This window comes from Stomoxys calcitrans, chromosome 1 (assembly GCF_963082655.1).
Source record: "Stomoxys calcitrans chromosome 1, idStoCalc2.1, whole genome shotgun sequence".
Classification (NCBI taxonomy): domain Eukaryota; kingdom Metazoa; phylum Arthropoda; class Insecta; order Diptera; family Muscidae; genus Stomoxys; species Stomoxys calcitrans.
Window position 1 is genome coordinate 264797129 of NC_081552.1, and position 21424 is coordinate 264818552.

A 21424-nucleotide genomic window follows, 5' to 3' on the forward strand; every position below is an offset into this window, starting at 1 on the left:
AGATTGTGGACCTATTTAAACCATACTTAGTACAGTTATTGGAAGTCATAGCGAAACACGTCATGCAAAACTTGAGCGAAATCGAATGAGAATTACGCCCTCTAGAGGCTCAAGAAGTCAAGACCCCAGATCGGTTTATATGACAGCTATATCAGGTTATGGACCGATTTGAACCATACTCAACTACTGTGGTTGTTGAAAATTAGAACAAAATACCTCATGCAAAATTTCAGCCAAATCGGATAAGAATTGCGCCCTCTAAAGGCCCAAGAATTCAAGACCCCAGATCGGTTTGTATGACAGCTATATCAAAACATGGACCGATATGACCCATTTGCAGTTCCAATCGACCTACACTAATAAGAAGTATTCATGCAAAATTTCAAGCGGCTAGCTTTACTCCTTCGAAAGTTAGCGTACTTTCGACAGACAGACAGACGGACGGTCAAGGCTAGAACGACTTTAAATGTCATGACGATCAAGAATATATATACTTTATGGGATCTTAGGCGAATATTTCGAGGAGTTACAAACAGAATGACGAAGTTAGTATATCCCCTTTGCAAAAGCTTTGCAATTTGTATGTACTTTTGCGTTACTGCATGACAATACCAGGGCGATTCGGGTTAATATTCTTTACAGAGTACCGCTCAAAGAGAAAATACACTCTTACGTGTATATGGGCACATACAGCTGTTAATGTGGGCCATTGTAGAAAATGGTTCAAAAATAAGTGCATAACTTTAGGCGCTACCGAATATTGAGTTGTATGAGCTATAAAATGGATTTGTAAGTTAAAATTAATACAAAAGAATATACTAAGGAACATTTATGCTATCGTTATGCTATAAAAGTGAAGAATGCCTCATACCGGGGATCCCAGTAATCAATTGCAACGCATAGGGCGATGTACCAAAGGAGTGGAGATGGCAAAAATAGTATTTTTGTCAAAAGTAGCTGAACCAATGTTTTTTTTTTAATTTTCACAGTTTTTGCTATAAGCTACCCAAGTTTTTGATATCGAAAGGCATGCTGACCTTTCATTAGCATGACCAAAACTGAGAAGTGGACAAATCGACACAATATGGGATTCAAATGAAAGTAATCTTGGAGCACAATACAAAACTTAGATAGAAATTAGGGGTCAGTTTCAGGGGGCCATTCCACCCCTAAAATGACCTACAAACGTACATTTAAGGCGATTGGAGAAATATAGAGCACAAGTGAAAGATAATTCAAGGTAAAGGTTAATTCCCATTCAAAACCTTAACTGGAAAAGTGGAACAATTGAGACATCAATAAGGGGCTAAATCCTAAGGGGCCTCCATCCAAAAATCCTCTCAAAATGGACATATAAATCGAACAGGACAAAATGAGGTTTAAATTAAACACTTTTGAGTTTAACAAATGAACTTTATTTAAACCAGTAGGGAGAGGCAAAAGTCGGGCGGAGCCGACTATATAATTCCCTACACCACCGAGTATACGTAATACATTTAATAGGTGACACTTATATCCAAATTTAGTCAAACTTTTGCATACCTATTGAAATATGGTATAGAAACTTTTGCGATTTTCTTACGATGTTACGAAAATTGTGTCTCTACAGTCTTAAAAGTCGAAACTCTTAAAAGATATATATGGGAGTTTTATCTAAATCGATTTTGATGAAATTTTGCACACGTATTGGGATGTCAATTAAACCATCTCATGAAAAATTTTGTAAAGATCGGATCAAAATTGTGGCTTATACAGCCTGTTCATGGTTGTGCTATTTTTTTTATCATAGCTGCTGTGCTAGCTAAACGCAACAGGTATGTGCCTAGCGGTCTGTCATGTAAAACACACACGCACTCATACCAACGTGCGTATATGCAGTCGCTGGGTACATACTTGTTTGTTGTTATTCAGCCAAACAAATGTTCATCGCCAACCACTGGCAGATGATATTCTTTTCTTTTTGGTAATTATTCGAAGTCAAGCTTAACTCCCGTACGCATATAAACCCCCGCGACCAAGAAAAAAAAAGAACAACAAAAAGAACCTAAAATAAACATACTTACCTATATTGTGAACCCTAAATACCTACCTTGAAATTAAAACAAAACAAAAACAAGAAGAATACTTACCTAAGGAAATTAGTGAAATAAAAATTGCAAGAAACACAAGAAAAATTATAAAATTACTAACTACTTATTATCTACACTGTTAAAATTTACCTACATATATTTTCTTAAAACCTAATTATTGCACAAAGTGTTTAAACTAATTTATACTGCACTTACCTTAATTTATATTGCACTTGCCTCGTTTTATATTGCACTTACCTAATTAAGCTTATACTACATTGTAAATATTGCACAGTGGAACAAAAAATACAAACCTGTGAAAATAAACAAATTGAATTGAAACAAAAAAAGCAATCTAGTCTTGTGGAAAAAAAAGGCAAAACCAAAGTTCGTAAAGAAACATTTTGGTCCATTCGGAGCCGAATTTGTGAAAAAAAAGTGTGGTTATTTCAAAAAATTTTTAAATTAAGTGGCCATTTCGAAAAGTGTGATTTTGGTGGTTCACAGACATTAGTTGTGTTACATCCCTTTGTGAAAAGCTAAAATACATTGGAAAAAGTAAAAAAATTTATTTTTTGTTTAAAAAAAAAATAATAATAATAGAAAATAATCAAAATTGTACAAGAGACATTGTGAGCGTGCTGCAAGATCAATTAATCTACACAACAACAAAACGAAAGCTCGGTTCGGGGTCGCGTTACATAACAAGAGATTGATCCAGAAATCTTAAATCCGTTACGAGCATTCCAGCAATTCAGCCATAAGGTTTTGAGCGGACGGACATTGGAAGGCCGGCGTCTACAGACACACACACACACGTATACCTCTACACATACACTCAAACCTTACCTTCAAAGTGAGTACCCATTTACATGCGTATATAAAAGCACGACACAAGGAGAGAATACCAGGTGCCGCACTTCTTGACTCTCATTGTAATTATGTGGCAAAAAAAATACTCGAAACCTGTGCATGACCCTGTATACTTACCTTTTGCGTGCTATAGACTAGTTCATGCGATAAATGCTTTGATGCCCAATGGAGTGAGTTTAGTGACCCGCCATTTTTTGACTCATATGAATTTTGTGACACACATATGCAAAGCGATCCACTGACCCTATATACGTTTGAAGAAGGGGACTCGACGGCCATTTTTGATTTTCAAAAAATTTATTAAGGAATTTCGGAAATATTTACGTCCATTTTGAATTTAATGTGAAAAGTGACCCAAATCGAATCTATGCCATTTTCATCCTGTTTTGTTTTAAATTTGTGCCTCGTTGATTAGATACGATCCTTGTGGTATAGAGGCCTAGTCAGAATTGAATTTGATTTTTGAATCACAGGGTCTTTGTTGTTGGCTCTTTATTAAGACGTGACTGTGTTTGCGATTTTTTTTTTTTTTTTTTTGAAATTTTGTCGCTGGCTTAGATGAAATGATACGTTGTAGAGCAAAGTGACCTAAATCGATTGGGTAAAAAAAGAAAAAATTGTCCCAACATTTTACAAATCGACAGAGATATTATCTGCTTTCTTGAAGACTGTCTATTGGGGCGCAAATACCACGTCCATCGTATTGCAATTCGCCACGATTTATTGAAAGTGGGTTTCTGTTCGCCTTTCTCTGAAGCACTGAATTGATTGACCCGCTGCCTTGAGAGGAAATTTATTTGTTCTTCCATTATCATTAATCCGCCTCCACAGACGAACGAAGACTGTGCCATTTAGTTTGGGAATCCGCTTTGGTAGTCGGCATCGGACCCTTCAAGGAAAATTGAGTTTTTTTGAATTTGGGTCCTGAACCGAGACAATTAAATAGTGTTTTGCTTGACCCTTCTCTGAAATTTTCTCGAATTGGAAAATTTTAGTAGCAAGGAATTTTTGGCAAAATGGAGAAAGCTATACGTGATAGATTTGCAAATAGCGTCAATGACTTGGTGGATTTCGACAGCACATTCGCCGCAGCGAGATCCGAGGATAATGTTCATAGCCTGGAGGCTCTAAGAGTGGAGCTGGATTCGCTTTGGAACAACGTTAAAAAATCATACTTAGAATGCCGCGATCATGTTGCAGCGGAGGGCGAAACACCCATGGATAGAAACAAGCTTCGATCTCATTACAAAGACGCTAGGGAAAGCTATATGCGAGTCATAGGTTCATTGAACGCGGATATTAATGCATTTAAAGAACAGGCGATCCAGGAGAAGGCAGAAAGAGAGTCGATACAGCAAGTAAGATCCGAGGAAAGGGATTTTATGCCAGTCTCTAGACTCCCCCCGTGTGATACAGACACTTTCAAGGGAGGATATACAGCTTGGCCAACATTCAGGGACCTTTTCACTGCAATTTATATTAGGAATCCAAGGCTAAGCAACGTTGAAAAACTTTTTCATTTGACACAAAAGACCGCAGGAGAAGCGAGGGAGATGATAAGCCACGTTCCTTTGACAAATGATGGATTTTTATTAGCTTGGTCCAATTTAACTGACAGATATGAGAATAAAAGAATGCAGGTCAACGAACAGCTAAAGATTCTTTTTAATCTGCCAAATGTTACGGTAGAATGTTCTCAGTCAGTTCAGAAGCTGCAGCGCACTGTTAATAGCTGTATACAAACTCTTGAAATACTTTGCGTGGATGTTACAAAATGGGACCCGATCTTGATCTACTTATGTTCGGCAAGGTTACCTAGACAATTTCTAGAGGAGTTTGAGAATTCGTTAAATGATTGCAAGACTCTTCCAACATGGGCGGAATTTGACAGATTTCTGACCCATAAGTTTAAGACCCTCGAGTCTGTAAGCAATATTAAACCAAGTTTTAGTAAGCCAAGTCACAATAAGCAGGACCAGAACAAAAAGTTTTTCAACAGCTTTCACACGAACATTTCACAAAAGACCCACAGTTCTGGTGCTAAGAATAATGCTAATGCAAGACAGCCTCCGGCAAAACCTACCCAAACGGCTCAAAGTTGCCAGATTTGTAAAGCAACGCATTTCATTCGGGATTGTCCGAAGTTTATTGAGAAAAATATCAATGATAGGATTCACATCGTGAAGGTTTCACACTTATGCTACAATTGCCTTTCATCTAATCACGGGGTAAAAGACTGCAAGAGCAAATTTTCATGTAGAGAATGCAACTTGAAGCATCACACAATGCTACACAAGGGAACGGAAACCCAAGCTAGTAGCCAAGACCCAGCCAGAGATGTAGCGCGACCCAGTACTAGTGCTACCGCTCTTACGACAATTATACAGTCCACTCCTGACACAAGACAAAGTAACATCACCACCCTGACCCTTCGGGATAAGCAAATTAGTGAGCGTCATCCTAGGGAAACTTTGCTATTTACTGCCGTAGTGCAGATAGAATCTAGAGGACAACTATTCGATGCCAGAGCTATTATTGACTCTGGATCGCAGTCCACCTTTATAACAGATAAACTCAAGAACAAATTGAGTCTTCCAACTAAGCGAAACTTGGTACACGTCACGGGGCTTAGCCAGATGGTAGCCGAAACTTCGAACAAAGCTTGTCTCTTTACTTTGCGTTCAAGCTTAGACCCTCGATTTGAGTTGGAGGTTTGGGCGCCTGTCTTGAAGGCCCTTCCTTCTAATTTACCACCACAAAACTTAGACCTAGCACAACTTCGGGATGTTGCCAACCTTGATTTGGCAGATCCAAAATTCTATATTAGCCAACCGGTTGACCTTCTAATAGGAATGGACATAGGACCCCTTATTTTTGACATTGGATCTCCTATGAAATCAGTCGGCACACTTTTGGCACAGAACACAGTTTTTGGATGGATCGTTGGTGGACCCATAGCACAAGGAACTACAGGGGGTAACCGAGTTTCTCTGCACAACACAATATCGATAGAGAAAATACTTACACGTTTTTGGGAGGTGGAGGAGACCCCCAAAAAGATTTTGAGGTCTGAAGAGGACATGGTTTGTGAACAAAACTTTAAGACAACCACTCGCCGAAACCAAAATGGAAGATACGTTGTGACCCTACCGTTTAAAAATTGCGAAGAACTAGGAAGTTCTAGAAACATCGCTTTAGCACAATTTTATCGAATGGAAAGGAAGCTGCAGGCAACGCCTGAAATAAAGGAACAATATGATAAAACTATTCTGGAATATCTGGAACTTGGACACATGAGGAGATTATCGGCCGAGGAGGTAACTAAGACTCCCAATTACTATTTGCCGCATCATGCTGTCATCAAGCCAGATCGACTCACAACGAAACTTAGAGTGGTTTTCAATGCGTCAAGTCCTTCTTCGAACAAAAGAAGCCTCAACGACAACCTGTTTGCTGGACCCATTCTTCAACAAGACCTTGTGTTACAAATTTTGAAGTGGAGATTCTTCAAATACGTATTCAATGCGGACGTAACGAAGATGTACCGGCAAATTCTCCTAGACCCTAATCAGACACAATTCCAAAGAATACTTTTTAGAAAATCTCCAAAGGACCAAGTCGAGGATTTTGAGCTCTTGACAGTCACGTTTGGAGTAAATTGCGCACCATTCCTTGCAATCCGAACACTTCTTCAACTTGCGGAAGACGTGGCGGACACATACCCCTTAGCATCAAAGATCATTCAAGAGAATCTGTATGTTGATGATGTTCTGGTCGGGGCTCACACAATTGAAGAAGCCATCCGATCTCGTAAAGAGTTAATCTCAGCCTTTGACTCGGCTGGATTTCAACTCATGAAATGGACAGCAAATGATCACAAAGTCATTCAAGACTTACCTGCCGATCAATTGCTGCCAGTAAATTGGCTTGAGCTCTCGGAGGACTCTTCAACCAAAACCCTTGGTATTCGGTGGAATATTTCTGGGGATTATTTCACATTCACACCACCATCATTAGAAGTCAGACCAACGTACACAAAAAGAGAGGTCTTATCATCCATTGCCAAATTGTTTGACCCTTGTGGTTGGTTGGCCCCAGTTATTGTAATCGCCAAGCTAGTCATGCAGCAAGTATGGCTTGACAAAATAGACTGGGATGACACGCTCAAAGCAATAGCATTAATAAACTGGCAAACCTTTGTAAAAAACTGTGGGGAAATTGAATCAGTAAAAGTTCCAAGATGGATTCAGTTTGTGCCTTCGTGTCAAGTTGAAGTTCACGGGTTTTGTGATGCGTCTGAGAGTGCGTACGGAGCAGCTCTTTGCATAAGAGTGGAACATGAAGACCACAAGACAGAAACATATTTGCTCGCTGCTAAGACTCGTGTAGCCCCCATAAAGAAAATCTCGCTACCAAGGCTTGAGTTATGCGGGGCTGTTTTATTATCAAAGCTTGCGTCGTCAATTATAGCTAAGCTTCAAATTTCTAACTTCACAACTTACTACTGGACTGACTCAACAATTGTTCTAGCATGGCTCAAGAAACCACCTTGTGCTTGGAGCACATTTGTGGGAAATCGCGTCTCGGAGATATTGGAAAACGTCGGGGTTGAAAATTGGCTGCATATTGACTCCGAAAGTAACCCTGCGGATGTTGCCAGTCGAGGGTGCTCACCATCTGACTTGAAAGGTCATCATTTGTGGTGGCACGGACCCCTATGGTTAAAACTTCCGAAAGACAGGTGGCCAACGTACGAAGTTTTTAGTGACACGAGTTTAGAAGCGAAAGCAGTTAAAGTTTTTGCTACTACAACCTTTGAAGACCCTCTCGAAAGATTCTCTTCTTTGTCTCGAGCATATCGAGTTTTGTGTTATGTTTTAAGATTTTGGCGAAACACTAGCGCAGGTCGATCGCATCTTAGAATCTCGTCTGGGAAGATTACCGCTGAAGAAATACAAGACGTAAAGCAACGACTCTTAGTTATGACTCAGAAACAGTACTTTGCTTCCGAATACCACAATTTAGAACAGAAAACTAAATTGTCGCCCAGCAGTAGCCTTTTGTCATTGAACCCATTTTTAGACTCGAAAGGGGTTATGCGGTCCAATGGGCGTCTAGTCCAATCACCGGCACTGTCATACAATGAAAGGCATCCCATTCTCTTGCCATATGATGCAAGAATGACTCAACTTCTTGTCGAGTTTGCACACAAAATAACACTTCATGGAGGCAACCAGCTCATGACACGATTATTGCGATCAGAATTTTGGATATTTCGGTTAAAACCCCTTGTTAAGAAAGTTATACACAACTGCAAGACCTGTATTTTGTATAAAAAGCACTTGCAATCACAAATAATGGCGTCCCTTCCACCTGAGCGCACTTCACTCTCGAGACCCTTTACCAATACCGGGGTTGACTTTGCAGGACCCTTTAATATTAAAAACTATTCAGGTCGTGCTTGTCTGATTACCAAAGGGTACGTCTGTATCTTTGTTTGTTTTGCGACAAAAGCCATACACTTGGAGGCAACAACCGATCTTTCTACACAATCTTTTTTAGCGGCGTTTTCGCGTTTTATTGCTCGTAGAGGTTGTCCGGCCTGTATCTACTCCGATAATGGGAAAAACTTTGTGGGCGCCTCTGAATTACTTTTTTTTTTTTTTTTTTATTTATTAATTTTTCAAAAACGTTATAATACTATATATACAATATATTTTAAATGTAAGTATCAATATTTAAAATGTGTTTTGAAAATGTACGGCATGGTTTTTGTAAACCGTCTGCCGGAGAAGTGAGTTTTATTTTTTAGCTAGTAATTAAATTCATTTATAAGAGTTCTTCTATAATTCATTGCCTCTCGTAAGAAATTAAATAGTCTAATCCAACAATTATCTTCACCGCCGTTTAAAACAGATATAATTTCTGTGTCTGATAGAATGCTTTTTTTGAAATTCTTGCTTCTAATTCTACTAAATATTGGACATACCCCTATGAAATGTTGCGTGGTTTCTATTTCTCCTAGGTTACAGATGGAGCACATTCGAGCTTGTTCTTCTCTGTAACTAACACCATTTAGCCCCATCGCACCAGCTCTAGCTCTCATTATATAAGATATTTGTATTTGACTAAATTTGTCATTACAATAAGATGAACCTACTGTGGGGTCAAGTAATTTGTATATTCGGCTTTCACTTTCTTGTGATTTTTGGTTATGGTGGAGGTAGTTGCTGTTTTGAAGTTCGCATGTTAATAGTTGGCAGGCTTCGTACCAATAAATTTTATCTGTGTTGACATTTTGGTGTTCTATTCCGTAACATTGCAATCGGTCTTTAAAATCTTTATACCAGGAGGTATTGTTCTGCATTATTTTCACCGCAAGGATATGTGGAAGTCTATGATTTTCCAAATCGAACAGTACTTTTGCCAAATATTTAAGGTGCAAAGAGTATGTATATATATATCCTGGTTCATACCCAGTCTCCAGAGCGATGATATAGTTTGGGGTATTTTCCGGCAACTTAAGTATACGTTTGATGAAGAATCTATATAGCTTGTCAACTTCGTCAAAATATCCATTTCCCCAAATTTGTGCACCGTAGCTCTGGATAGATCGGCATACCGATAAAAACATTTTCCACTTGGCTTTGAGCGAAATTTTAGGTTTGCCTATAAAATTTGCCCATGTTGAATTTAGGCAAGACTTGGCGGCTTCGTTTTTTTCCATTGCATGCTTATTAAATGACAGTTTTGGTGTAAGCGTGATCCCAAGATACTTGTACTCATTAGTAACTCTCAGATGTTCACCGTTAAATATCCATTTTTCATTTGCAGCTAATCTTCCGCTATTACGAAATATCATTATTTCAGATTTTGCCTGGTTGACCTCCATCCCCCATCTTTTGCAGTAAAATGATAGGTTATCTATCATTCGTTGCAATATCAGTGGATCATCGGCTAGGATCACGATGTCATCCGCATACATTAACAGGCGGATGTCAATTTCGTCTATGCTAAGTCCACCACCCAATGACTCATGGAGATCATTTAAATATATAGAAAATAGCAATGGCGATAGTAAGCAACCTTGTTTTACTCCCGTTTTAGTTATAAAATGATCAGATAACTCCTTGCCGTTCCATACTGCAGTTTTTGTATATGTGTATAGCTTTTCTATAAAATTCACTATTTTTGTCGAAAGGCCCATTTCATATAATTTATAAATTAATTGGTTTCTCGGAACTCTATCAAACGCGGCCTTGAAATCAACAAAAAAGGCGTAGACTTTTCTTGATTCCAATCTTTTTAGGTCTACTATTGATTTTAAATTAAACACATTATCAATCGTTGAATACCCTTTCCTGAAACCAGCCTGGAATTCATTTAGTATACAGTACTCGTTCGTCCATTCAGTTATTCTTGTATTAATCATGCCAATCATAAGCTTACCAATGCAATTCATGAATGTGATTCCTCTATAGTTACTTGGGATATTGGGATCACCTTTTTTGTGTATGGGAAAAATAATACTTGACTTAAAATTACTAAAGTCATCATATCCGTTGAAAATTCTTGTGAATGTTTTGCACAGTTCATTTAAAAATTCATCTGTTGCGTGTATGAAAAACTCATATGGTATCCTGTCATCACCTGGGGCTTTGTTCTCTTGCACCTTTTTCAGTTGGCACTGCAATTCTGGAAGAGTAAAGTCTCTATCCAACATCTCATTCAGAACTTGATTTGGGGCGTAAAGAATCTCTTGTGAGTTGACCTTTGGGTTTAATAAAGTTTCAAAATATGTTTTCAGAGCGCCCGTTGCAATGGCGCAGCCTATACAATTCTCCTTCTGTCTTATTTCCTTTGCCAAAGACCACCATGATTTGCTATCAGATATGAAATCTAGTCTAATCTCTATGCTGCGATAATAATCCAATCGTTTTTTTCCACAAAGTTTCTGGTAGAGGTTTTTTTGTGACACGTAAGCTTCTCTATCTGAAGAGTTCTTCGAAGATCTGAATTTATTAAGAAGTTTCATGGTTTTATCTCTAGCTTTCATACATTCTTTATCAAACCATCGGTTATGGTATTCCGGCTTCCTTATGATTGAAGGGGCTGGGTACGCCCTCATGATAAGGCGTGTAAAGTCTGATAGGGAGGGGTTATTTTCTAAGCTTGATAGTTCATCATTTAATTGTTTTTGGTAATTTTCCTTGTTTTTTTGTTTCCACTTTAGCTTTGGCAGTAATTTTAACTTTTCAATTCCTGTTTCTAAATCACTGTTTACCCTAAGAGTTATTACAATCGGTAAATGATCTGACCATAATTGAGGTTTTACTTCAAAAGACTGCACATTATTTATTATGTCCAAGGATACAGCACATAAGTCTATCACCGAGCTTCCGTTTCCGTTGGTAAATGTGAAACATCCTTCCTCATCACCAAAAGTTCTTCCGTTTAGAATCACTAGGCCGTTGTTATTGCAGAATTCGATATATTTTTTGCCGTGGGCGTTTAAAATTTTATCATTTGATTTTCTACCAGTATTTAGAACCTGGAATTCCTCCCCAATTTCTTCAGGCAGCAGCTGTTCCTCTCCAATACGAATGTTGTGATCACCAATAATAATTTTCTTAAAGTCATTGTCTTCTACAACTTTGTTCATTTCATTGAAATCTTCCATCCATTTTACTCCTCTTAGATATATAGGGATTAATTCAAATTTGATTGTGTTTAGTTCACAGTAAATGATATCGTAACTTCTTCGATGTACTAATGTATGCTTGAAGCCTGCTTCCCGCAAATCCTTTTTCACCCCACATACTTGTCCTCCAATTCCTCTTCCTCTATTATTTGTTCTAGAAGCAGGTTTCCAGTAGGTATTAAAGTTTTTAAATTTATTCCCATAGTTTACTAGGTTTTTCTCTTCCACATGAGTTTCCAATAAAATAAATATATCAAACTGTTCTAAAAAATCATAAAATTCGGGGTGAAGATACTTGTTTCCTAGACCATGAACATTATATGCCACTATATTTATGACCGAATTGTATTTTTTGGTATTATTTTTTAAATTATATTTTTTATTTTCTATAGGTTTCTTTCTTTCGTTATCTTTTAGAAGTTTTTTGTCTTTAGGTTGTATAAAAGAGTATCATAATCTAATTTTAAATTATCTATACCATCTCCATAAATAGTTACCAGAGTTTCTCTTCCAGTTTTTTGGCCGCAAACTAGTTCCTTTTTCCCGTTCCAGTAAAAAATTCTTCCTTCAATAGCAATTTGATGGCCTCGTACTCCCACCTTCTTATTTTTGTCGAATTTTAGCAGTTCTTTTTTCATTTGTAGCATAACTTTTTTATTTTCCAGACGATAGCCACTTAAATCTCTTTCAATGAATATGGTTGTTCCTGAGAGATGTTTCGTATTTTTGAGTACTTCGTTTACCATTTTTGTCGACTTCAGCTCCTCCAAAATCGTCATTTTTCCATTAATATTTTGCAGTTTTTTTACCATTTCAATTTCCAGATCAGAATTAATTTTCAATACGTCCTTGAAGAGGTTTTTAGCGGCCATATACAAATGGTTTTGATTATCTAACCCTCTTATTATGAGTTTTTTTCTGTTCAATTCCTCTTCTAACCTTTCAATTCTTCTGTTGTCTAATTCTTTTATTTCTTGTAATTTTTTTATTTCAGCTTTCATTTCAGCATTTTCCATAGATAACCTTTGAACTTCATTCTTAATTTCATCTATATTACTATTCAGCTCTATAATATCCGCTTTAGTCGGCAAATTCTCCAATTTTTCATCTAACAATTTCGACATAGCATCTTGCATTAACTTCATAAGTTGGGCTGTTGGCATATTTCCAACTACCACTGCATTATCTGGCGACGTTTCAATAAGCTTGCGTTTTGCGTTTTGTACATCTTGACCCACTGTGCCAGATGGAGTACTTGTTGCGTTGGACGATTTGTTTGACATGTTTTATTGTTCCTTGCGTGGGCCTATAACTTCTGTGATACGGCAACACCGAAACAAACCAATATTTTGATAGAACGAAACAAGCAGCTGTTTTAAAGCAATCATAAACTCTCTTTTAATTCTTTGAGTAAAATTTCAGACACCGCTTTCCAATGAAATTACACAAATTAAAAGTAAAGTATTTGACTATAAAAGTTATTTTCTTGTGTAAATCGGTATATGTTGGTTCCGTGCACAGCAAAAACGGATGGCCAAGTCTTAAATCGAGCGTGTACGAGTGATTACAGTGTTTATAAAGCGCGAGAAGGCACTTTGCAACTTTAATTGTTTGGAGCACAGCTAAGGTACGTCTACTTCGGTTAAACTTCACTCAAAACCCCTCTGAATTACTTAAAAAGGATCGTCTAGAGTTCTTAAAGACTCTACAAAACCAAACGCTGCAGCAGAATGTTTATCAAAATCTAGTTTGGAAATTTATTCCTCCTGGTGCCCCTCACATGGGCGGCCTGTGGGAAGCGGGTGTCAAGTCTTTTAAATCCCACTTGCGCAAGTTTATTCCGAAAATGAACTTTACGTTCGAGGAATTGTCCACAATTTTGACTCGAATAGAGGCTTGCTTAAATTCCAGACCGCTGAGTCCAGCCAACGACGACCCCAATGACTTCTCGCCTTTGACTCCAGGCCACTTTCTTATTGGTACACCACTTCTGACCCCAGCGGAGCCTGATGTTTCAGATCAGGATGTCTCTTTTGCTAATAGGTGGAAAAGACTCAAAATAGTATCTCAATACTTTTGCCAACGATGGAAGTCGGAGTATTTGAAAGAATTGCACCGCAGATCCAAATGGAAATATCAGCAGGAAAATCTCGCAAAGGATGATTTAGTTGTAATCAGAGACGATAGGTTCCCTCCTACGGAATGGACAATGGGTCGCATTGAAAGGGCCTATCATGGTACAGATCAAAATATAAGAGTAGTAGATGTTAGAACGTCAAACGGAATAGTCACTAGACCCATTACTAAAATTGTCAAATTGTTTTCCGCATGACTAGTCGGGTACTCACGAACCTTAGAACACGGTACTCACAAGACTTTTCTTACAGGAATGGCGGCCTACTTACCCCGTGGAGATTGGCAAGAGGAGGAGGAAAGACCTCGCGAAAACAATCGTGGCGCACGACACAATGAAAGACGTGATGGCAATCGCCAGGAAAGAGGACATCCTGGAGCGGACCGGGACTTGCAACGTGGGCGTGGTCGTCCAAGTACATGGCAGTATTCATGTGGTCTTTGCCAAGATGACCACGCTCTTAACTCATGCCAGCGCTTTCGAGACAAAACCCCGTACCAACGGTACGAAACAGTGGAAAGGAGAGGCTATTGTAGAAATTGCCTGGCAAGAAGTCACCTAGCGCCAGACTGTACAAGCCTCACAGGGTGCCGCCGTTGTCATGATCGTCATCACACCCTACTCCATGGGGCCCCTCAACTCGAAGAGGCACCCCTCAATATAGACGTGCCTGTGACACCGCCCCGCTTCTTATGGGACATTGTTTTTGTGCCGACGGCCATTATACGCATAACCGGTGAAGACGTCGACAGTTGGGCTTCTGTGCGAGTCCTGGTAAGCCAGTCCTCTATAATGTCCAGAATCGCGTATGCGACGTTCCGCCGGCTTGGTCTTCGAACGTTTTTGTACCAAGGTAAACGATTTGCTAGCTTTAAAATTATGTCTCGCCAACCCACTAGCACTTGGGCGTTAAAGGTCAACGCGCTCATCACGGACGAGCTGCCAAGACAACCCTATTCCGACCCTCTTCTTCACGACCCGACCCGTGATTTAACTGATAGCTCACTAGCTGACCCGGACCCGAGAAGCAATGTTCCTATCGATCTAGAGCTTGGTGCAGATACATACTCTGCAATACATAGAGAAGGTCGCATATTTACCGGACTTGGTGACGTCAACGCCTATAGGACGGTACTGGGACACATCATATCCGGCCCTATTCGGAATCTAAATCAATAAGGCTTCCATCGTCATACTTACTTAGCCCTTAAAATCTTGGAATGTAACACTTGGTCATGGGGGGCGGAATGTTCATGGTTGTGCTATTTTTTTTATCATAGCTGCTGTGCTAGCTAAACGCAACAGGTATGTGCCTAGCGGTCTGTCATGTAAAACACACACGCACTCATACCAACGTGCGTATATGCAGTCGCTGGGTACATACTTGTTTGTTGTTATTCAGCCAAACAAATGTTCATCGCCAACCACTGGCAGATGATATTCTTTTCTTTTTGGTAATTATTCGAAGTCAAGCTTAACTCCCGTACGCATATAAACCCCCGCGACCAAGAAAAAAAAAGAACAACAAAAAGAACCTAAAATAAACATACTTACCTATATTGTGAACCCTAAATACCTACCTTGAAATTAAAACAAAACAAAAACAAGAAGAATACTTACCTAAGGAAATTAGTGAAATAAAAATTGCAAGAAACACAAGAAAAATTATAAAATTACTAACTACTTATTATCTACACTGTTAAAATTTACCTACATATATTTTCTTAAAACCTAATTATTGCACAAAGTGTTTAAACTAATTTATACTGCACTTACCTTAATTTATATTGCACTTGCCTCGTTTTATATTGCACTTACCTAATTAAGCTTATACTACATTGTAAATATTGCACAGTGGAACAAAAAATACAAACCTGTGAAAATAAACAAATTGAATTGAAACAAAAAAAGCAATCTAGTCTTGTGGAAAAAAAAGGCAAAACCAAAGTTCGTAAAGAAACACAGCCTTAAAAGGCCAAATCGGATGAAAGATATATATGGGAGCTATATCTAAATCTGAACCGATTTTGATTAAATTCTGCACATACATTGAGACTTCACAAAAACGACTTTACGCCAAATTTGGTGAAGATCGGACTAAAATTGTGGCCTCTACAGCCTTAAAAGTTCATATCGGATGAAAAATATATATGGGAGCTATATCTAAATCTGAACCGATTTTGATGAAATTTTCCAGATATGTTACGACCAGTAACAAAACTGTCCGTGCCAAATTTTGTGCAGATCGGTTGAAAACTGTAGCTACTACGGCCATTAAAGTGCAAATCGGGCGATACATATACATGGGAGCTATATCTAAATCAGAACCGATTTTCATGAAATTTTCCACACATATTAGGACGTCATATTAAACACCTCGCGCAAAATATTTTAAAGGTCGCACTAAAACTGTGGCCTCTACAGCCTTAAAAGTCCATATCGGATGAAAGATATATATGGGAGCTATATCTAAATCTGAACCGATTTTTTTCAAAATCAATAGCGTTCGTCCTTGGGCCAAAAAAGTGATATGTGCAAAATTTCGTGCAAAAAATCGGACAACAAATGCGACCTGTACCTTGATAAAAAAAAACATGGACGGACAGACAGACGGGCATAGCTAAATCGAATCAGAAAGTGATTCTAAGCCGATCAGTATACTTATCAATGGATCTAGCTCTTCTTCTTAGCGTTGCAAACAAATGCACAAATCTATAATACCCTGTACCACAGCGGTGGTGCAGGGTATAATGAGGCACCAAGGTGGCGTATACCGTATGGCATATTTGGGCATAACTACCAAAAATTAATTATACGCACCCACGCACAGTGGGTGCGTATATGTATATACAGTGGCACAGATAATTCTACATACCTTCTCGTAAATGGCAGCTTTGTAAACTGAGAGTCACTTAACGAGGATATGATATAACCCCATAAATGTTTGCTAATAATAACAGTGGTGGCTGTGAAGAAAATTTTTACCAAAATTCCATATTTGACGGAAAAAAAACTTTTTCGAATAAAAATTTCTTTCAATAAAATGCTTATTTTGAGATGGGTATGTAAACTTTTCAGTGCCACTGTATATTTGAGAACGAATAGATATAACTCTTTAAAATGGTTAAAGCTGAAGTCTGATCGAGATCATGTGCAAAATTGCAAGGCCCTAAATGGGCCGTGCGCCTCTTGGCAGGCCCCTAAAGTGGGTCACCTCGGCATTTGAGGTAACCCAAAATCATTTGGCTAGGCAATTTTCCCCCAAAAAAATTTTATTTAACCGACTCCTTTGGGTGACCACCATAAATAACCTATTACGGACGCTGACTGCGGAGGGATTTGAACCCGCCTGCTATGACAATATTATTATACTTCTTAGGGGTAAAGATCTGAACCAGCTAGGCAGAAGGACCGAAAGGGCCTTGCATACGGCATATGGCTGGGCTAGACCCAGGATTCTCAATGTTAACCCAGAGAAGACAGAAATATGCCTCTTCACGAGGAAGACGAAGGTGGGCCAATTTGACGCGTCACGTTTCCTCAATAAAACGATTTCGATATCTGACAAGGTCAAATACTTAGGAGTGATTTTGGGAAGGAACTTAATTGGAAGTGTCAGATTCAGGAGCATACTGAGAAGCCTCACAGATGTTGGGCGCTATTTAGACGAGCAGTAGGCTTGAAATGGGGCTTGCATCTGAGGATAGTCCACTGGCTGTACAGAAGTGTGAGTAGACCAATATTTACTTACGCCTCAGTAGCTTGGTGGACTGCTGTGGGGAAAAAATGAAATGTTTGGACCATACAACAAGTTCAGAGAATATGTTGTCTTGGCATAGGCGGAGCGATGAGGATCACGCCCACCAGGGTACTGGAGACTATTCTTGATATCCGACCCATTGACATACAGATTAAGTGTGAGGCAGCCACTGCGGCTATGAAGCCATTTAAGGCGATGGAAGAATGGATTGAGGATGGAAGCAGCTCATACCCTCGCGGTATAATCAAGGCGACGATAGGAAACCTGGAAGGAAGGGAAGAGGTTTCCGATCGGATACTTGAGACGACACTTGAGGTCGGGTTGCGAGGTACTGCCGCCAGCGGCACAGTCTCGGTCTGGGGGAACCCTAGTATTGCCATCTGGAAGATCATGTAACACAGATGGATTAAAGCTAGGAGAAAGAGTGGGGGGCCTGGGAGTCTACATTGAGAACCCAGCGGCTGAAATCTATTTTAGACTGCCTGACCATAATACGGTCCTGCAGGCAGAGATCCAGGCGATCACGGAATGACTGAGGTGGGATAATAACGCGAGTAAAATGGCCATAGCAACCAGGACGGTAAGGTCACGAACAGTCTTGGAGTGTAAGAAGGAGATTAATGTCTTCACCTAGGATGGATGGCACGATCCGCACCGTTTGGGTGCCGGGCCATAACGGAGTAAGGGGTAATGAAAGGGCAGACGATTTGGCAGTGAGCTGCCGTCGATAAACTTGGTTAACGCGAAGACAAACGGGTCGACGCAGTTCATTTTAAGGGCGTGGGCGACAAACGGTCGGTCGATAGAACGGCGAAAATCCAATGGGGTGATCCGGATCGTGAAAGGACGAGGCTATTAAAAGGAAGTATGAAGGGCAGATTTGGCAGTGAATTGCCGTCGATAAACTTGGTTAACGCGAAGCCTAACGGGTCGACGCAGTTCGATTTAAGGGCGTGGGCGACAAACGGTCGGTCGGGAGGAAGGTGAAAATAGGAGGTGATCCGGGTCGTGGGAGGACGAGGCTAATGAAAGGAAGTATGAAGGAGATCAGGAGGGAAGTTTTTGGCAGTGAACTGCCGTAGATAAACTTGGTTAACGCGAAGCCTAACGGGTCGACGCAGTTCATTTTAAGGGCGTGGGCGACAAACGGTGAAAATCCAATGGGGTGATCCGGGTCGTGAGAGGACGAGGCTAATGAAAGGACGTATGAAAGAGGTCAGGAGGGCAGTTTTTGGCAGTGAACTGCCGTAGATAAACTTGGTTAACGCAAAGCCTAACGGATCGACGCAGTCCGTTTTAAGGGCGTGGGCGACAAACGGTCGATCGGTAGGACGGCGAAAATCCAAAGGGGTGATACGGATCATGAGAGGACGAGGCTATTGAAAGGAAGTATGAAGGAGGGCAGATTTGGCAGTGAATTGCCGTCAATAAACTTGGTTAACGTGAAGCCTAACGGGTCGCCGCAGTTCGTTTTAGGGGCGTGGGGGACAAACGGTCGGTCGGTAGGACGGCGAAAATCCAAAGGGGTGATCCGGTGATCCGTGAGAGCACGATGCTAATGAAAGGAAGTATGAAGGAGGTCAGTATAGCTTTTGGTGTCATAACGGGAAACATAGGACTACGAGCTCACTTAAGCAAAATTGGTGCGGCAAGTTATGGCGTGTGCATGGGGGGAAGATGATGAGATGTTGGAGCATTTCCTATATCATTGCCCGACTTTCGCGGCTAACAGACACCGGTACATAGGTGGGGATACGATGAACCAACTTAAGGAAGTGGTTTAGGATTTTGGTAGTAGCATGGAATTCCTAACTTGACATTTTCTTTTTCGAGGTTACCTTTTAGAGCGCACAAGCCGATTACTGGCTTAGGTGTATGTCTATAGTGGCATGTAGCAGATTTGCATCCTCTTTTCAACCTAACCTAACCGAGCTACAATTTCTCTAAAACAGCTCTGTTTTTGGTAAATTTTCTACCCATTTGTCTTTAATGGGAATATTTTCACCCAATCATGCTAAAGCTACATCTACTTACTCAGAAGTTAATAAAAATACCTACCACCCTTTATGTAGCTGATTCAACATTCACCAAAATAATAAATAAATCGAATTAAATTGTATTTTAATTAGTAATAGTTTTAATATTAACACCCACTGTGCTTCATTGCCTGAATATGCTATTCCGACTTCTGTACTCAAAACCATTCTCATGCAGGGTAAACGGCGGATGTGGTTGTGTGACACAAAAGTATAAACCTTTCGCTGCAGCTGGATAGGTTATGCCGATTTCCACAATGTCCTGATAGTTGCATAGACCATCCTTAAACTGCATCCAGTTCTCACAACGAACTGAGGGTATGGAAACACCCTCCACCAAGGCCTCCATGAACAAGAGGAAGGGGTACATATGACTGCAGGTCCAACTTTCACAGCCAGGCTGCAGTTTTCGCTTGGGATAGAAGCCAACGCCATTGGGGTATATGTCAATGGTACCCAAGGGTTCTCTTACGCCGAAAATATTACCCTCACCGTGTATCACCACCACGCGGGAGGTGACATTATTGCGCACAAACAAATCGCTGGTGTCACATATGTGAGAAGCAGGATCGATGGCAATGAGTTGGTCTATCAAAGAAATCTTGCGATGACTATGCCAATATTCCGCAGTATAAAGTGAGGCGCCCAAGGCGGCAGCATTGGCTCCCACGGAATGACCCGCCAGCGTAATATCTTCCGGATCGACACCGTTTTCCACCAACACCGAAAGAATTTTCGCTATGAAATACCCATGCAAGGTCAAATGATGTCTCAAGGCATAGTAGAGTTGCTGTATATCCTTGGCAAAGTTCACCACTATGACATTGAGATCCCTGCGGCGGGCCTGCATCATGTGCAAATGGGCTTGGACGCTAAAGTAACTGTCGGCTGTATAGAAACCATTGACATACAAGAGGGTCTTGCGCTGGGGATTTATGTCAAAGTCCCTAATCTCAGAGAGGGCTCGAATGGGCAGTTCCACACTTTGATTGTTTATGGTCAGCAAGTGGATGCTGGTATCGCTGGGATTAATGCCATTGTAAAGGGACATCACACCCTCGTCGACTGGGGCATCGCCTGTAAAAGTTAGTGATTAAGATGACTGACATCCATTTACAAGGACTTTGACATGAACTTACAAAACTCCTTCCATCCCTTGTGGAAGCTATCTGTCAATATATCAATATTCTTCAGCTGTATCTCCTCCACTGAGGCCGCTTGGCACAGTGCCAGCAAGCTTAAATTTAAAAGAACTCTCCAGCTCAGTCTCATTCTGTGTTGTGACCGTAATCTTGATTGGCATGAACGCTGTGGCGAATTCTCTTCTTATAAGCCGATACTAGGCCAATTGTTATCATCAAACACAGTGAAATTCTGCTTCATTTGTCACGTTCCCGTTGGTAGGTGTTGTGCAATGACGGAAGGGAAGTTTTTCTTTTTACAGTTACATTTACTGTTCCGTGTGCACTCCAAGCGCCACTGCATTGCCTATAAAAGCATTTGAATTTATATTGAAGCTCAAAGTGATTGAACGTGGAGAATGAGTCCAAAGAATGATGGCATCTTTCACAGTATCTTTAAAGACATTTAGGTGCTATTGAAGACTTATGGGGGCTCTGGTACTACTAGGGCTGCGGTATCGGCCAGAGTGGAGTTTGCGTTGGCAAGCCTTGGTAGGAGAATTTTTCCCGAGTCGGAGTCTGGTTGGGAGTTGCTGAAGCGCTGCTCTCGCCCATGAAAAACTCCTAGACGATTTATAGACTTCAACACTGAACTTTACTTCTTGCTCTCATAATAGGGGTAGCTGTATGTGGAGTGAAGCTCTATTAATACCAAAGTTTGGCCAGCTCA

General features: G+C 40.2%; 3 protein-coding genes across 3 annotated transcripts; 2 read left to right on the forward strand and 1 right to left on the reverse strand.

The window, feature by feature from the left end:
* Positions 1-2755: 2755 nt before the first annotated feature.
* LOC106087633 (uncharacterized) lies at positions 2756-14956 on the forward strand. Its single transcript, XM_059369376.1, has 2 exons — positions 2756-2925; positions 14031-14956. The coding sequence occupies exon 2, from the start codon at positions 14033-14035 to the stop codon at positions 14954-14956; it is 924 nt and encodes a 307-aa protein (XP_059225359.1). The 5' UTR covers positions 2756-2925; positions 14031-14032.
* LOC131997780 (uncharacterized) lies at positions 5228-9007 on the forward strand. The gene is made up of 2 exons (XM_059369370.1): positions 5228-8421; positions 8968-9007. Exons 1-2 carry the CDS (start codon positions 5228-5230, stop codon positions 9005-9007), a joined length of 3234 nt encoding a protein of 1077 aa, XP_059225353.1.
* Positions 14957-19641: 4685 nt separating the features above from the next.
* On the reverse strand, positions 19642-21054 carry LOC106091884 (lipase member I). Its single transcript, XM_013258572.2, has 2 exons — positions 20713-21054; positions 19642-20650 (listed from the first exon to the last, which is right to left on the reverse strand). Exons 1-2 carry the CDS (start codon positions 20843-20845, stop codon positions 19698-19700), a joined length of 1086 nt encoding a protein of 361 aa, XP_013114026.2. The 5' UTR covers positions 20846-21054; the 3' UTR covers positions 19642-19697.
* Positions 21055-21424: the final 370 nt, after the last annotated feature.

What these genes read in the sequence shown, in the direction of transcription:
- LOC131997780 (XM_059369370.1), top strand. Translation starts at nt 5,228, where the DNA reads ATGCTACACAAGGGAACGGAAACCCAAGCTAGTAGCCAAGACCCAGCC. An exon ending in GCTTGTCTGATTACCAAAGG is followed by an intron (nt 8,422 to 8,967) that starts GTACGTCTGTAT and finishes TATTTCTCCTAG; the next exon opens with GTTACAGATGGAGCACATTC.
- LOC106087633 (XM_059369376.1), top strand. Translation starts at nt 14,033, where the DNA reads ATGGCGGCCTACTTACCCCGTGGAGATTGGCAAGAGGAGGAGGAAAGA.
- LOC106091884 (XM_013258572.2), bottom strand. Translation starts at nt 20,845, where the DNA reads ATGAGACTGAGCTGGAGAGTTCTTTTAAATTTAAGCTTGCTGGCACTG. An exon ending in CAAGGGATGGAAGGAGTTTT is followed by an intron (nt 20,651 to 20,712) that starts GTAAGTTCATGT and finishes TAACTTTTACAG; the next exon opens with GCGATGCCCCAGTCGACGAG.